At 36.6% G+C, this 16,233-nt stretch overlaps 1 protein-coding gene across 1 annotated transcript in view; it reads left to right on the top strand.

The window, feature by feature from the left end:
* The window catches only part of LOC114054129 (suppression of tumorigenicity 18 protein-like), a 351,033-nt gene that overhangs the window by 220,927 nt on the left and 113,873 nt on the right, over positions 1–16,233 (top strand). Inside the window, exon 5 of the mRNA XM_027877273.1 lies at positions 1,758–1,788. Coding sequence (XP_027733074.1) covers positions 1,758–1,788 — 31 coding nt within the window. The remainder of the gene's footprint in view (positions 1–1,757; positions 1,789–16,233) is intronic.

Below are 16,233 nucleotides of genomic sequence, written 5' to 3'. Positions count from 1 at the left end.
CACACACACACACACACACACACACACACACACACACACACACACACCTCAAATGAGAATGGTCTCCCAGACGTGAAACAAATATCATTGCTTGTGCTACAGGAGTACTCTTTGAAACCACCTGTCATCTGCCAATCTGTTGTTTAGCCTTGTGTGGGCAGTTATTGATAAATACTAGCTTTCTACATTCCCATCCCAGAATCAGTCATAAAGTCAAAGATTTTCTTTTACATTTCCTATTTTTTCAAAAACTATTGCTATTGCCCTGATTGAAGTTTTCCCCTTTCTCTTACAGATACTTAGTTTACCTAATATAGTTCTAGGCTTTATTTGAGCAATGCAATTTGTCATTTACAATTACAAGCATGTGATTGGTGTCAAATTGTCACCTACAATTTCTCAGTGTAACACTTTGTTCTGAATGGTTACTAGGGACTAGGCAAAGTTCACAGCAAGAAATTCCTACAACTCAAGTTGTAAGTCTTTTAGCTGCTTTATTAAATTATAGTGTGTATATGTCTGTTGCATGCTGTAGATAGATTGATGATGATGATGATAGATAGATAGATAGATAGATAGACAGACAGACAGATAGATAGTTCAAGACCTTCCTCTGACATATAATGGAGAGAGAATGGGCAAGTCACTTAACCTTTCAATATCCCAAGGCAACTCTCAAAGAATTAATGAAAATGATTTATTTCATACCTGCTATAAATTGCAAAGGAGTTAAATCAATCAAAAGAGAGTTTCCACACTGGGAGTTCTCCTGCACTGATGAAATCACAGCTCTATAGCATGCACATACTCATTCTCTGAATTTGTTTCTTTATGTATCTCTCTATGTGTCTCTTTCATACACATATCTTTCTGTGTGTATGTGCACAAGGATATGTCTATATTTAGGTGGCATCTATAGAGCTTTTTATGGTCTATAAAGTTTTAGCTCATTTGATCGTCACAACATTGATGCAAAATAGGCAATTGCTATTAGTGTAATTATCCCCATGTATAGATGAGGAAAATGAGACTCAGAAAGGTGATTTGCCCAAGGGCACTCAGCTAGCAAGTATGAAAAAGAGAATTCATACCAGGTCTTTCCTGACGCCAAGTCCAATTTTTTCCCACTATACTATGCTATTTCTCATATGTACTTAGATGTGCAAATGTATACAGGTATGTACACATATTCATATATCTGATGTGCATATAAATATGCCCACACATACATATGAGCAGCAAAAAAATATTAGGATGTTTTCAAACAGTGTTTACAACTCAAATATTCAAATGGATCTGTGATCTATTCAAATTGGATTTCCAGCAAATTATAGAATATAATTTTTTGTAAGAAGTAAAAGTTTAAAAATGATCAGTAGTTCTTAGTCCCATTGACTCTCATTGTGACCTCTACCTTATTTCAAATAGTTTCCACAAAAGGATAGTAGCTTGTTGGTAGATTCTATAATCAGAGGGTGCTATCTTCATCAAAGAATTAATCCTATGTTCAGTACACTGCAGACTACAAAGATTTGCCCTCTTTTAGTGAGAGATGAGAACTAGGAAGAATTTTCTCACTTGGTTGCAGTCCAGGTGGGGCAAACCCAAACAGGGAAAAATTAACCAAATGAAAATGGGGATAAGATTTTACTAACAATTGCATTGTCACCATATGAAGGCAGATGCAGGTCCCATTTCAGAGGAATAAGATGAAAAACAGACAACTAACTATTTTTCTTTCTCTTCTTTTTTAACAGTACAAGTAGAGTCCCTGGTACAAGAGCTCAGGTAAGAATTCATCTAAATCACCTTTCCTAAATTCCATTATTCTAAATAAAGAGAATCAATTATCTTTACTAAACCTGGAGATCATTTTTTGGGGACAAAAAAAGGAAGAAAATCTATAGAATATGCCCTCTGACATAGCCACTATTTGTTTTAGACAACAAAATAATCCATTTACTTAAATTTAATGAACATTTATTAAGTAACTGCATCCTATCAAGTACTCATTTGTTTACAGTTCCACACTAACTTAATGAATTTAAAGAAATAAAAAAGTTGTCAGGAATTGTTTGGATAAAACATGTGGCAACATTTAAAGAGAGAGTTCCACCTCCATAAATGTGATAAATCATGAAATCCAGGGAAAATAAATTTAAGTCAAAAGTTTTGTCTATACACTGACTTGAGAATTAATGTAATTATATGAAAATTCAAACCTAAAAAAAGTTTTAGATCATATTCAGATAACTAAGCAAAAAGTTTTTGATAAGGTAATATTTCAATTTTCTACTTTACTTAATAGATGGAGATATAGTTAAAGATTACTTGTCTGCACAGATATCCTTAAATGATGAATTATTTACCTTAATTAATTAACTTAATGTAGACAACCAGTTGAGATAATTTGGGGGCAGCCCCCTTATACAATTAATTGCATAATTGCCTCACAGTTGCATACTTTGTGTAGACACAACATAATTCCAAGACATTGTAACTCACTGAGAGTAACCTAAATATTCCCATGCTTTAATTTTTTTCTAAAAAGTTTAATTTGTTTTATTTTTAGAATGAATTAAAAGTACATCAGATTTCCTTAGGAAGGTGAATTGTTTGGGTACAGATAAAAATGAATAGGCTTTTAGAAAGATAATTTGCAGAAGAGAAATTGTTTGGTAGTCATTGACAACATACTTTTATAAAACTTCTTCAATAATGAGAAAGTCATCCAAATATTTATTATTTTGTAATGCTTTTCATTTGCCAGGGATCTTTACTCATTCTTCCATTATTCTGCATTCATGAATTAGAAGAAAGGGTTGGTAAAAATCATATCTTTCCCAAAGTTGCAATGGTACCTGTGTCCTCAAGAGAAATGTTTGGAAAATCAAGTTTCCCATAAATATCTGAAATATCAGAGAGCCTGTGCTGTATACCTTACCAGATAAAACAGGTTTTTGAAAACAATTGTGTTTCATGTTTTGTGAAACCAATCTGGAATGCTATATTCATTTCCAGGCGCCATATTCCAGGGAGGACATTGATGATCTAGAGAGAGTTCAGAGGAAGGTAACTAAGATAATGAGGGTACTTGAAAGCATGCCATTAAAAAACTAGTTGAGTGAACTAGGGGCATTAGCCTAGACAAGAAAATGTTGGGGAGGGAATAGGAGCATAAGAGCTGTCTTCAAGTAAAAACATAGGATCACAGATTTGGAACTGGAAGGAAACTTGAAGATTATCTGCTCTAAGTGCACCATTTTACTGAGATGCAGAGACTAGAACATGGCAGAACCACAGTTCAAATTCAGGTCCTCTGGCTCAAAATCTATTTTCCCACTATACCATGTTGCTATAAGTCCAAAGGACAGAATGAGAACCAATGGGTTTGGCCTACTCAATAAGCTTCTGTGGCTCCCTATTGCCTCTAGAATAAAACATAACTGCCTCTGTCTGGCATTTAAAGCCGAACAGCTTCAGCCCAAGCTATCTTTACAAAGTGATGCCTCAATTGTGGCCAAACCAATGATATACTTGAGCCAGTTTATCCTGGCTCATAGAAACCAATTGTTAAAATTTCAATGTGAGCATTTATAACTCTGAAATCAGCAAATGCTACAAATTAGGGTTTTATTGCTTTGTTGATTTCTAGCCCTAAGAAAATGATGGAGAAAATGTTAATATCTATCAAATGTAAAAGTGGGTTTTGTATACTTTTTTCAGAGAAATGCTTATTAAAAATTTACCATCACACCCCTTGGCCAAACTGACCCACCTGTGGCTCTCTATATGTTCTCTTCTGGGATTTTTTTTTCACTTCTTTTTTTTTCACTTCACTTTCACACTTTTTTCACTTCTACAGAAACTGTCCTCTATGCCTTAAATGCTTTGCCTCCACACTACCGCCTTGCAGAATCCCTATTTTCCTTCAAAGCCCTGCTCTAGTCCATGTTCTCCCTTGCTCCAAAAAATGTCTTTGTATATCATCTCTATGTCCTTATTTGTGCATATGTTTTTCTTCCCCAATAGAATGTGAGTTCCTTGGAGGCAGGCATTATTGCATTTTTGTCTTTGTAGCCCTAACATCTGGCAAAGGATTTACTTGGCACATGCTAGGCACTCAATAAATGCTTGGAGGGTTATTGCTGAATGTAAAGGCAGATATAAAGCCCAGTAAGGTGACAGGGATGCCCTAGATGAATGTAGAGATGAGAACTGGAAGGTTGAGTTCACAGAATACGTAGGAGTCCAGTTTTCCTAAAATGTAGAGTGTTTACAGAGTAGTACACGTATATGTGAAATTAGGCTGAAAAGCCAAGGTAAAGCCAGATTGTAGGAGGACTTAAAAACCAGATTAGGAGTTTATATTTTATCCTGTAGACCATAGGTTCTTAGCTTTATCACCTGTGCCATTGACCCCTTTTTCAATCTGATGAAGCTTATGGACCCCTTCTCAGAAAAAAAATGTTTCGAAATGCAGAAAATAAAATATAGAGGATTACAAATGAAATCAATTCTATTGAAATACAATTATCCAAGTATTTGAAAAGCAAGTTTATGGACCCCCAAGTTAAGAACTAGAGGGGTAAGGAGCTACTGGTGACTCAATATAAGAAAAAGAAAAAAAAACCTTTTTAGCAAGTAGGTTTGTCCAAAGATGGAATGAGCTGACTCAGCAAATATGATCATAAGACTCATAACTGGAAAAGCCCTCAGACATTATCGATTCTAATGCCCTCATTTTATAGGTGAGGAAACAGAGGCCCAGCTGTATGAAATGAAGCTAGGTCTTCTTACTCTGGGTGCAATGTAATTTCTGCCACATCATGCTTCCTAATATATTCCCCATTGCTAAGAGTCATCAAGTAAGGAATTGATAGATGGCCACCTGTTAGAGATATTATCAAGAGGATTCATATTTCAGGGAAGATTTATATCATCAAGACTTGATGCCCTAAAGGGCAGCTAAATGGCACAGTGGATTGAGCGAATAGAGTCAGGATGGGGGGGAGACCTGAGTTCAAATCTGGCTTCAGACACTTAACACTTACTGGCTGTGTGACCCTGGAAAAGTCATTTAACCCTGACAGCCTTGGGGAGGTGGGGAACCTTAGATGACTTACAAAGGCCTTTCCATCTCTATAATGTTGAGATAGGTGGCACAGTGGGTAGAGTGCTGGGCCTAGAGTTAGAAAGATCTGGGTTCAAATATAGCCTCAGACATTTACCAACTGTGTGATCCTAAGCAAGTCACTTAACTTTGATTTGCTCATCTTCCTCATCTGTAAAATGGGAATAATAATAGCACTTGCCTCCCAGGGTTATAAGATGATAATTGTAAAGCATTTAGCACAGTGCATGGCACATAGTAAATGATATCTAAATGTTGGCTCTTATAATTATTATTAGCTATCCTGCTAAACTGAAAAGAGAATATTACTCTAAAATGGATAGATATGGTTTGGACCAGAAAGAGATTTTAAAATCTCATCATAAATAATTTTTAGGGGAAAACATAGATATAGCTAATTACATAGAAGTCTGTTCTCTTTTTATTATGTCCTCTTGATTCATTTAATCCAATTTCTTATTTATGTCACACTAACACAATTTAGTGAATTAGTTAAGGAAAAACATCCCAAAGTTTTCCTGAAATTTGAATATATTTCAAACCATTGTGTTCTCTCAGACTGCGCATTCTGGGCCTTACAAAAAGGTCAATGATAATTTAGTTGGATCTTTATATAGAGATATAGATAGATAGACAGATAGATGGAAAGAGATAGAGATATACACACATATGTTTGTGTAAGATAGCTATATCTTACAAATATATATGTAAGATTTTAATGTTTCTGAAGCCACTGCTTACCAAAATACTACCACAAATGAAGCTAATTTAAATACACTATATGTTGTTCATGACACTAGTAAAAATTGATGCTGACATTCCCGTCTTCTTATTATACTATATGTCAGCCTCCCTCATCACTATTACGAAAGCAATTTATAACCACAGGCCCACCTTTAATCATACCCCCTTCTTGGTATATCCAATTTTCCCTTGAACACAAATCAGATTTACAGGTAGAGTCTGGAATCCTCCCCTGTTTCTTTCTAAAGCATGAGAATTACATTATCTATCCTCTTGTCTTTTATTACTCCTATCCTTAGTCTGAACCCATGTGCTATGGCAACTATTAATATTGATAATTACCTCATGCATTGGCAAAGTGTTTTCCATTTGGTCCAGCCCCTTTTCAGCAATTAGGAAAATAGATCCCAGACACTGAGATGTCACTCTGTGTTTCTTTTGTGACTACTAGAAAGACAAATGAATTCAGGCTCTTAGCAATATTAGTGACATCTCTTACTAACCTAACTGTCCTTTACTAGCCTCACTGTCGCCTTGCCAATTTGCTGACCTAAATGCAGTAATTAAAGTTTTTTCTTACTTTCTCTTTCTCTGCTTTATTTTATTTTCACTTATGTTGTACATGCTCTTTCATCATCTAACCATTCAACTTGTCATTTGAGGAGAGAGGGTACTTTACAGTGTCAAATATTTTACAAGATATATTACTGGAAGTTAAATATTTGGTTAGATATTTTCAATTTAATTCAACAAACATTTATTAAGCACTGCTAGAGGTGTAAAGATGGAAAAATTAAACCCAGTTAAACTCCTTTCATGGAATTTATGATCTAATATTGGGAGGGAGTAAAATGGCATAGGCACAAATAACTATAACATAATGCAGGGTATGACTAAATAAATACATAAAAAAGGTACAATAGAATACCTGAGGGATTCAAGGAGGGAAAGATCACTTTTAGCTGGGGACATTATGGTAGATTTATTGAGTGAGTTAGTACTTGAACTTGTCCTCCAAGGTCAGCAAGGATTTCAACCAGTGAGGATGTGGAAGGAATCTGCTAGAGCATTTAGTTAGAAGGTTCCTCGGACATCATCTACACTAAGCCCCTTATTTCACAAACAAGGAAACTGAGGCCCAGTGAATTTAAGTAACTGGCACAGTCATATGATTAGGAAACAGAAAAGTTGAGATTTGAAATCAGGATTTATAATTCCAAATCCAAGGTTCTTTGTACTACCCAATAATGTCTTTTTCTGGGCGTGGGGGATGGTATGTAAAGATTTACAGAAAAAAAAGAAGACAGAAAAATAGGAGAGCAATGAATGATTGACTTTTACAGAGACATTGTAATGCATAGAAAAATTACTACTGGTTTGTTGTCAGAAGACCAGAATTCAAGTCTCAGTTCCAGCACTTAGAGGCAGGATTGGGGCATATTGTCCTTATGAACCTCAGTTACCTCGTCAATAAGAATGCTGATAATAATTCTTGCACTGCCTACCTCATAGGGTTATTGTGAGGCTCAAATGAGATAGTATATGTAAAATGCCATACCAATTAATGAATAAGCACTGATCTGTTGTTGTTGTTCAGTCTTTTCATGTAGTATCTGACTCTTTGTGATTCCACCGGGGTTTTCTTGGCAAAGATACTGGTGTGGTTTGCCATTTCCTTCTCCAGCTCATTTTACAGGAGAGGAAACTGAGACAAACAGGATTGAGTGACTTTCCCAGGGTCACAGAGCTAGTAAGCATCTAAGATTGGATTTGAACTCAGGTCTTGCTGACTCTAGGCCTGGTGTTCTATCCACTGTGCCAACTATCTGCCCAAGCACTTATCAAGCACCTTATATATGCAAACACTCTTTTAGCTGCTACACATATGACAGAAATGAAGCAATCCTCTGTCCTCAAAGAGTCCATTTTATAAGTTAAGTCAATAAGTACCTATATGAGTATATAAATTCAGAGAGTTCCAAAATAATAGTAATTTTATTTTTAATATTAATTTATAAAGTGCATAAAGCATTTGCAAAATGCTTTACATAGGTCAGCTAAGTGGCACAGTGGAGAGAGCACCGGCCCTGGAATCAGAAGGACCTGAGTTCAAATGTGGCCTCAGACACATAACACTTACTGGTTGTGTGACCCTGGGCAAGTCACTTAACCCCGTTGCCTAGCCAAAAAAAATGCTTTACATACATTACCTCATTTGGTCTTCACAGCAACCCCATAAGGTAGATGACATTATTTTCCCCATTTTACAGATAAGGAAACCAGGTTGAAAAGTTGTGATTTGTCCAGGGTCTCACAGATAGTAAGTGTCTTAGGCAGAATTCACACTCAGTTCTTCCTGATTCCCTGTCCAGTGCTCTATCTAATATACCTCTTATCTGCCTCTGTGCAAAGAAACAGAAATGAAGGGTAAAATGCCATGTGTGATTAAAACAAGCAGACCACTGTGCCTCTACCATAGAATGTAGAGAGGATTCATCAGACTAATAAAGCTGGAAAGGTAGATGAGAGCCAGGTAGAGAAGGACTTTAAATATGAAACAGAGAAGTTTATATTTGATCCTAGAGGTGATAGGGAGTCATCCGTGTTTATTGAGCAGTGTAGTAATATGGTCAGAGGCAGCTAGCTGGCACAGTAGATTGAGGGCCTGGCCTGAAGTCAGGAAGACTCAGCTTCCTGTGTCCAAATCTGGCCTCAGACACTTACTATGTGAACCTGGGTAAGTCACTTCACCCTGTTGGCCTCAGTTTTCTCATCTGTAAAATGAGCTGGAGAAGGAAATGGCAAACCACTCCAGTATTTTTGCCAAGAGAACCCTAAATGGTGTCATAAAGAGTCAGACACAACTGAAACAACTGAACAATTACAACAACTGATATGTTACACCTGTGCTTCAGGAAAATCCTTTTTTCTAGATGTATGGAGGATGAATTGTGGTGGGTAGGAACTTGAGGCAGGGAGACCAATTAGGAAACGATTACATCTTTCCAAGTGAAAGGTGATGAAGACCTGAACTAGGGTGGTGGTTATGCACTAAAGAGTTGATGATAAGAGTGATGCTGTGGGGGTAGAAATTACAACTATTTTTGCTTTTTCTTTGTATCTTCAGAGTTTAAGGCAGTGCTTGGTACAAAGTAAGAGCTTGGTAAATGCTTACTGAGAGGCAGCTAGGTGGTATAGTGGATAGAGCATTGACCCTGGAGTCAGGAGAACCTGAGTTCAAATGAATAAATAAATGCTTATTGATTGATTGAGGAGAGGAAAACTAGGTGTAATCTGATATGCGTCCTAGACTTGAGGAGAGCAAATTTCAAAGGGCTGAGAGAAATGTTATGGCCTAAAATTCTACCAGAGAAATTGGTTCAGGAGAATACGTTAAAGAATGACATTCTGAAGATAGAAACAGAACTGTTTAAAAAGGAAAAGAAGAGAGAGATGATTCAATAAATAATTAATTAATAAGTAATCAAGTACCTTCTTTGTGCCAAATATTCTGCACAAAAATGAAAGCAAAACAATACTAGTATTTCCTTTCAAGAAGCTAATGTATCCACAAGAGGGATTGCATGTACATATTTAGTATAAACAAAAGAGAATCAAGGTAAGCTTTTTGTAGGAGTCCCTAGCAGCTAGGGAGAAAAAGGGAATTCCTGAAGGAAACTAGGGATTCCAAGAGGTGGAGGTCAGGAGTGCATTCCAAATATGATGAATGGCCACCATAAAGGCAAATGGACTAGAGATGAAATGTTGTATGTGAAGAACAGTAAGAAGGCCAATTTGGCTCAAGCATGGAGTGCATGAAGGGGATTAATGTATAAAAAGATTTAAAATGATATGTTGGGAACAAGTTATGAAGGGTTTTAAACACTGAACAGAGGTGTTTTATCCTAAGGGAAATGGGGAGTGACTAGATTATATAGAATAGAAGATTGACTTGGTCAGACTTGCACTTCAGGAAATCATTTTGGTAGCTGATTGAAGGATGGATCAGAATAGAGAAAGACATGAGGCTGGGAGACCAATTTAGAAGATATTATCATAGTTCAGTCAAGAATGATTTAGATCTGAACTACAGTAATAGTTGTGGGAGTAGAGAAAGGGAGGATGATGCAAGAGACATCATGAGAGAAAAAAATAAGACCTGGAAACTGGTTGAGTATTTGGAGCAAGGAAGAATGAAGAGACAAGGACAACACAGAAATTGTGAATCTGTGTACCTAGAATATGACAGTAGTCTAGAGAGAGTAGAGAAGTTTGAAAAAATGAGTGTGTTAGGGGGAAAAGCTGAGTTCCAGTTTGGTCATGATGAGTTTTGAGATACCTGTGGGACATCAAGATTGAAAGGTCCAACAGGCAAGTGGTGAGGTGGAACAGGAACTCAGATGTAAAACTAGAAGAGAATATAGATTTGAGTCACCTATAGAAATCCATGGAAGCTGATTCAGTGACCAAGGGTATATATAGACATGAAGGGTATGTCCTAAGTTCAGGTTTGGAATATAGATCCAGCCAAGGGGACTAAGAAGGAATATAGGAAAACCAAGAGAAACCATTGTCATGAAAATCCAAAGAAGAGAAGACTAACCAGGAAAAGAGAATGATTAACAGATTTAAATGCTGCAGAGATGTCAAAAAAAGATGAGGATTGAGAAAAGACCACTAGTTTTGGCAACTGAGACATCACTGGTTGCTTTGGAGAAAACAGTTTCATTTAAGAGATGAGGACTGAAGCCAAGTTTCAAAAAGTTTGGAAGAGAAAGGAGAGGAAGTAGAGGCAATTAGTGTAAATAGTATTTTCAAGGAGTTTCCCGTGGAAATGGGAAGGAGAGACGATAGCTTGAGGTGGGGGATGGAAAAGTCAAGAAATTAAATGACTTGCCCAAGGTCAGGCATATAGCAAATGGGATTCAAACTTTGGTTCCATGACTACAAGTTCAGAAGAGCATCGCAACACTGCAATTCCAAATGAGTTGGTGCTGGTGATAAATGCTAAGAAACATTAAAAAAAAATTTTTTTTCAAGCAATGCTGACTAAAAGAGAAGGATGAAAGAAAGGATAGGACCATTGCTCATAATGGATGCAATAATGGATGAAGGAAAGAAGTGGTACAGTGGAAAGATGATTGGAGTCAGAGAACCTTCATTCAAATCCTGCCTCTGTCACTTCCTGTGTGACCTTGGGCAAGTCACTTAACCTCAGGACACCTTTTCCTTCCACTTAAAAAATGAGCATCAGATGGATGCTGGGGCCCTTTCTTACTCTAGCTCTATGATTCTATGAAGGCAAAACCATTCACATATTATTTTTCTTCTCTCTGCCAAAGTTTATCTTTAAACAACAAAGGGAAGAATAATAGTTAACAAAGATTTCAAATCCAAGATAATATAATAAAGGAAAACCTAGCGACCCTAAGTCAGTTTGTGACTAGCCCTGCCCAGACCATGATATTGACTGTAATTTGATAGCTACCATCAATGATCCTTGGGAGATCATAAATAATAGGAAAGGGGCTACAGGATTGAAGGACTAGTATGTGCATTTTCAGTCCCCAAGAGTAGTATATATAAACTGTAGGCCAGTAAACTTGACTTTGATTGCAGGTAAAATTCTGAAACAAATCAAATGGATGCTTTTTAAGCATTTAGAAAGGAAAGCACTGATCACCAAGAGCTAGCATGGCTTCGTTATGATCACATGCTCACTGATGTTCTGTTTTTGATAGGATTACTTTACTGCCCATTAGGAGAATACTGTAGGCATTGTTTACCTAGATTTCAAGACATTTTTATCATTTTCTTTACAAAATTGTTTTCCCTCAAAAGTACATTTCTATACACTTTACATACAGAAAACTCACTTTCTAAACACATTTAGAAAATCATAGTAATTGAGGAAGTTTCTGGTACCGTTCCATTGAGCAGACAAGTTGGAGAAATTCAGACTAGATGATAAAATAATTAGGGGTATTCAGAACTGATTGAATGACTGGACCTAGAGCAAAGGCATTAAATACAGAGCCCTTTGGTGGTATGTAGTCCACAATATTCTTAAGTGCAGACTGATCCAGATTAAAATGTAATTGAGGAATATTTAACAAAATAAATAATAATTCAATAAAACATAGATAATGTTAATATATGGCTTTCTAAGTCAATATGCACCTACAGAGATCCATATGTATGGGTTAGTGTCTGGGATTTCTATTTGAGTTTTACAGTATTGCATCTATCCATTCATTTATTTAATCATCATTAAGCTCCTACTGTACCCGGAGTACTATTCTAAGCCCCAGCAGAAAATATACAAGTTTTAAAGAAGACCTGAAGTCCCTGCCCTCATGGAATTTATAATCTAGTATGTACCATGTATATTTATAAAGTAAAATGTCATATTACAAAAAGGCACATGACACATGCACTAAAGAACTGAAAAACAAAATGCTATATAAGGTCTGAGGTTTTTAAGTAGGATTTGATGTAGAATCAGCAACTTAAGGCCAGAACTTCTCTGGGCCTCAGTTTTCTCAGGAGGTTATATTAGGTGACCCATAAACTACACAAGTCCCATTGTTTTGAACTTTTTAAGTATAGAAAAATATGATTAACCAGATAATTGAAACTCAGTATAAGGGAGGAGATTTAAGAGCACATCATTAGATTCTCAAATCACCTGACTTAGATTGAGTAAATCCCATGCTAATGACAAAATTTGAGGGTATCACTGCTGAACCACTGTCAATGATCTTCAAAGAACTGTAGTAAATGGGAAAGATGCTAAAAGCTGGAGATGAGCAAAAGTCCCAATTTTCTAAAGTGGAAGAAATTAGATATTTCTAACTACTGACAGATGATCTAAACAAAATGATCAAACACATCATTAAAGACAAGGCTTGTGATCACTTACAAAGGGATGGAGTGATCACTATGATTCAGCACAGGTTCATTAACAACAAAAGATTGCCAGTCTTGATACTTTTCTTTCTTGATAGCATTACTCTATTAGTGAGTCAGGGAATGGCCATAACACATATAGATTTCAACAAAACGTTTGACAAAGTCACTTATAATGTCCTCATGAACTAAGTGGAGAGCCATGAAATATCAGGCACTGATACACTATGGCTCAAGGACAAATCCAGCTCCCACACTTATTTGTGCAGGGCCCAGGAACTAATAATGGTTTTTACATTTTAAAAAATATAAAGCCATACAAAAGCTATACAAAAATAAGCAGTGGTTAAATAAATAAGTGGATGGGTAAACAAATAAATAAATGAAATAAAAACAAAAAATTAATTTAAAAAATTTTAAAAACAACCAATGGACCAGATTTGGCTCTTAGGCCATAATTTGCCAACCCCTAGACCAAATCATAATAAAACCACCATAAGGTGGCTTCAGAACTGATCAACTACATAGACTTCAAATGTATTAACTTGTGGACTGATTTCAACCTGGAAGGGGAGAGCTAATATATGGTGCTGTGAACTTGTCACTTGGACATATACTGCTCTCATTCAAACTTTCTACACTAGGTCACCTTCCCCTCCCCCACATCCCTCAGTCCTCAGAACTCATTCCTTCCTTGCAGACCCTTGATTGGATTTTATTGTATAGTACACTATTGGAGAATTACCAATACTTTGAAGCAGAATTTTGGAAAATATACGAACACTTTTTTAGGACATAGAATGCTAAAATGTCAGTACTAAGGCTAGGCAGGGAATAAGGTCCCTGATGGAAAACCTGAACGAGTTTAGGCATTTGAGAGTCACCTGGGGCTGGGAGCAGGTGGTATTGATAGAAATTTTGAAGTAGGGTTTGAGTAACGAACTCCAAGATTGCCTCCCAGTGCACTGTGTGCCTGACAACTTGCTGGGACTGATGGACATGCTCATCCATCTCACTGGACAGCAACATCAGGGGAGAGGGCCAGCATGTGACCCAAAGGAATGGGGAATTGGAGGTTACACTTACAAATCCATCACTCACAGCGATGCTGTTGTAATTCATTCTCCATTGCCATTAAATACACCCTGCTTCCTCAAAGCAGATCTTAGATACCTACTATTTGTGTGACTTTGGGCAAATCACTTAACCTCTGTTTGCTAGTTTTTTCAACTGTAAGTTGAGGATAATAGTAGCACCTACCTCCCAGGGTTGTGGTAGGGATCAAATGAGATAATATTTGTAAAACCCTTAGCACAGGCTCTAGCATACATAATGGATGCTTAATAAAGGATTGTTTCCTTCTTTCCTTTTTCTCTCTTGAACACATTCCCACACAAATATTCCAGTTCTCACACACTCTCATTTCTCACTCCAATGCACCCCCAAAATGCACCCCATTCCTAACATTAATACTCACACTGAACCTCCACAATATGTAACAGCATTAAAGAGATATCCCTATGCATATTTGAAAGAAGGAATGCAACACGTAAGTAGCTTATATATTGGCACAGTTTCCAAGACAAAGTTGTTACTACTTTCATCCTGGGCAACTCTGGACTCTAACAGATGGGAAGTTTATCAAATTTGTAGATTACAAGAAACTTAAATGGATAGATAATACATTAAATAACAGAATCAGGATCCAAAGTGATGTTAAATGGTTGGAAGGGTAAACCAAGGCATTTAACATGGATAAATGTAAAATCCTGCACTTGGATTCAAAAAAGTCAACTGTATAGGGTAAGTATTTTTAGAAATAAGTTTATAGTTTTTAAAATGATTTAGAGATTTTAGTGTAATAAAATCTCAAAATGAGTCTGTATTATGATACAGGAAAAAAAAATCTAAAGTATGATCTTAGGCTCCATTAATAAAAACCTGGTATAAAGAACAAGGATGAGAGATTAGCTCCAACATATTCTATTCCACTCAGACCATATCTGCTATAGAGTTTGGTTTAGGATCTTATATTGTAAAGGAAACATTGACAAACTGGACTGAAATTTCTTACCATGAAATGGAGGTGACTATGGATTCTTGAAGGCTATATCTGAAGACTGTAAAGTCTGAGAGATTCTACTAAACTAGAAGGATTTTTTAAATACAGGCTCAGTAATATTGTATTTCTGTCATCTAAGGACTAGCCCTTCTAAGATAAGATGATCTCATCATTAGACTGGATACAAGACAATCATTTGTTTTTGCCTTATCAACTCTTAAAGACCACCTGTGTAAAAGAGATGACTGTGATATGCTTCATGGCGGCAGGGGCGGGGGGGGGGGGGGCAGGAATACCCACATCAATTAAATCATCCCTTTTTGAACTTTTTAAGTATTAACAATCTGTACTGTGTTTAGATGAAGATGACCAGGAGGGTCTCATATGAGGATTGATTGAAGGAAGGGCTGACCTCGGAATATTTAAACAGGTAGAAAGTCTATTTAGAGGGAACATAACTATCTTCACATATTTAAGTGGTTCTCATGAAAAAAACTTAGAACTTATTCAGCTTGGCCTTAGAAGGAAGACTCATAATGAATGGAAAGAAGTTGAGTGGAATTATATTTTAATTCAAAATAAAATATCCTAATAATTTGAGTGCTCCAAAAATGAAATGAGCTGACACAATGGATGGTGAGTTACTTATCACTACAGGTATTTAAAAAGAAGCTGGATGACCACTTTTCAAGTCATTTTAGTCATATCGTGATTTAGGATAGTAGTGGTGATCTTTGAGGTCCCTTCCAAACTTGTAATGTAAAATGGTCAGGCTTTTCAGTTTTCATTCTCTTAAATTTTCCCTTTCCCCTAAAAATTTCTTTCTTATTTCCAATACATCATTTAGGGTTGTAAGTACAGTACGCCTCTGGGGCTACTTTCATAACTATCGCTTGTAACAGCAGGTTGGGTCCGCAGAGTATTACTGTTTATTTCTTTCTTTAGAATTCTTAGGATAACCTTTTGTCTCACTGCTGATTTCTAACACTGTTGCTCATAAGCACCCATCTGGTGAGTGCCCCATTATAATCAACTGGTAGAATCTGATTAGCTTTTACAAAGTGATTTGCTGAGAAGGCATAGCAAGGATAGTTGTTATAGAAAAATTCCTCCCCTCCAAAAAGAAGGAAGGGCACACCCTTCACTTGCACACATAAGGGTCCTGGGGAAAGTGGGCTCAAACTAGAGAGTACATGGATTCAAAGGATAAACTCAGTTCTTGTTTGCTGAAAGTTTTTTCTCTCTTCATGAGTCCTCCTGAATTCTCTCTTAGGTATAACTCTCTGGTCATTTCCAAGGGTTCTCAAGCTGCCTTTCTTCAGTGAACCTAGTTTGTCTTCTATGTGTCTCTCAGCTCCTTATACAGACACTCCCATCAGTCAGT

Source organism: Vombatus ursinus, unplaced genomic scaffold, assembly GCF_900497805.2.
Source record: "Vombatus ursinus unplaced genomic scaffold, bare-nosed wombat genome assembly UNPS02014812.1, whole genome shotgun sequence".
NCBI classification, from domain to species: domain Eukaryota; kingdom Metazoa; phylum Chordata; class Mammalia; order Diprotodontia; family Vombatidae; genus Vombatus; species Vombatus ursinus.
This window is presented reverse-complemented; position numbering and strand designations above follow the sequence as displayed.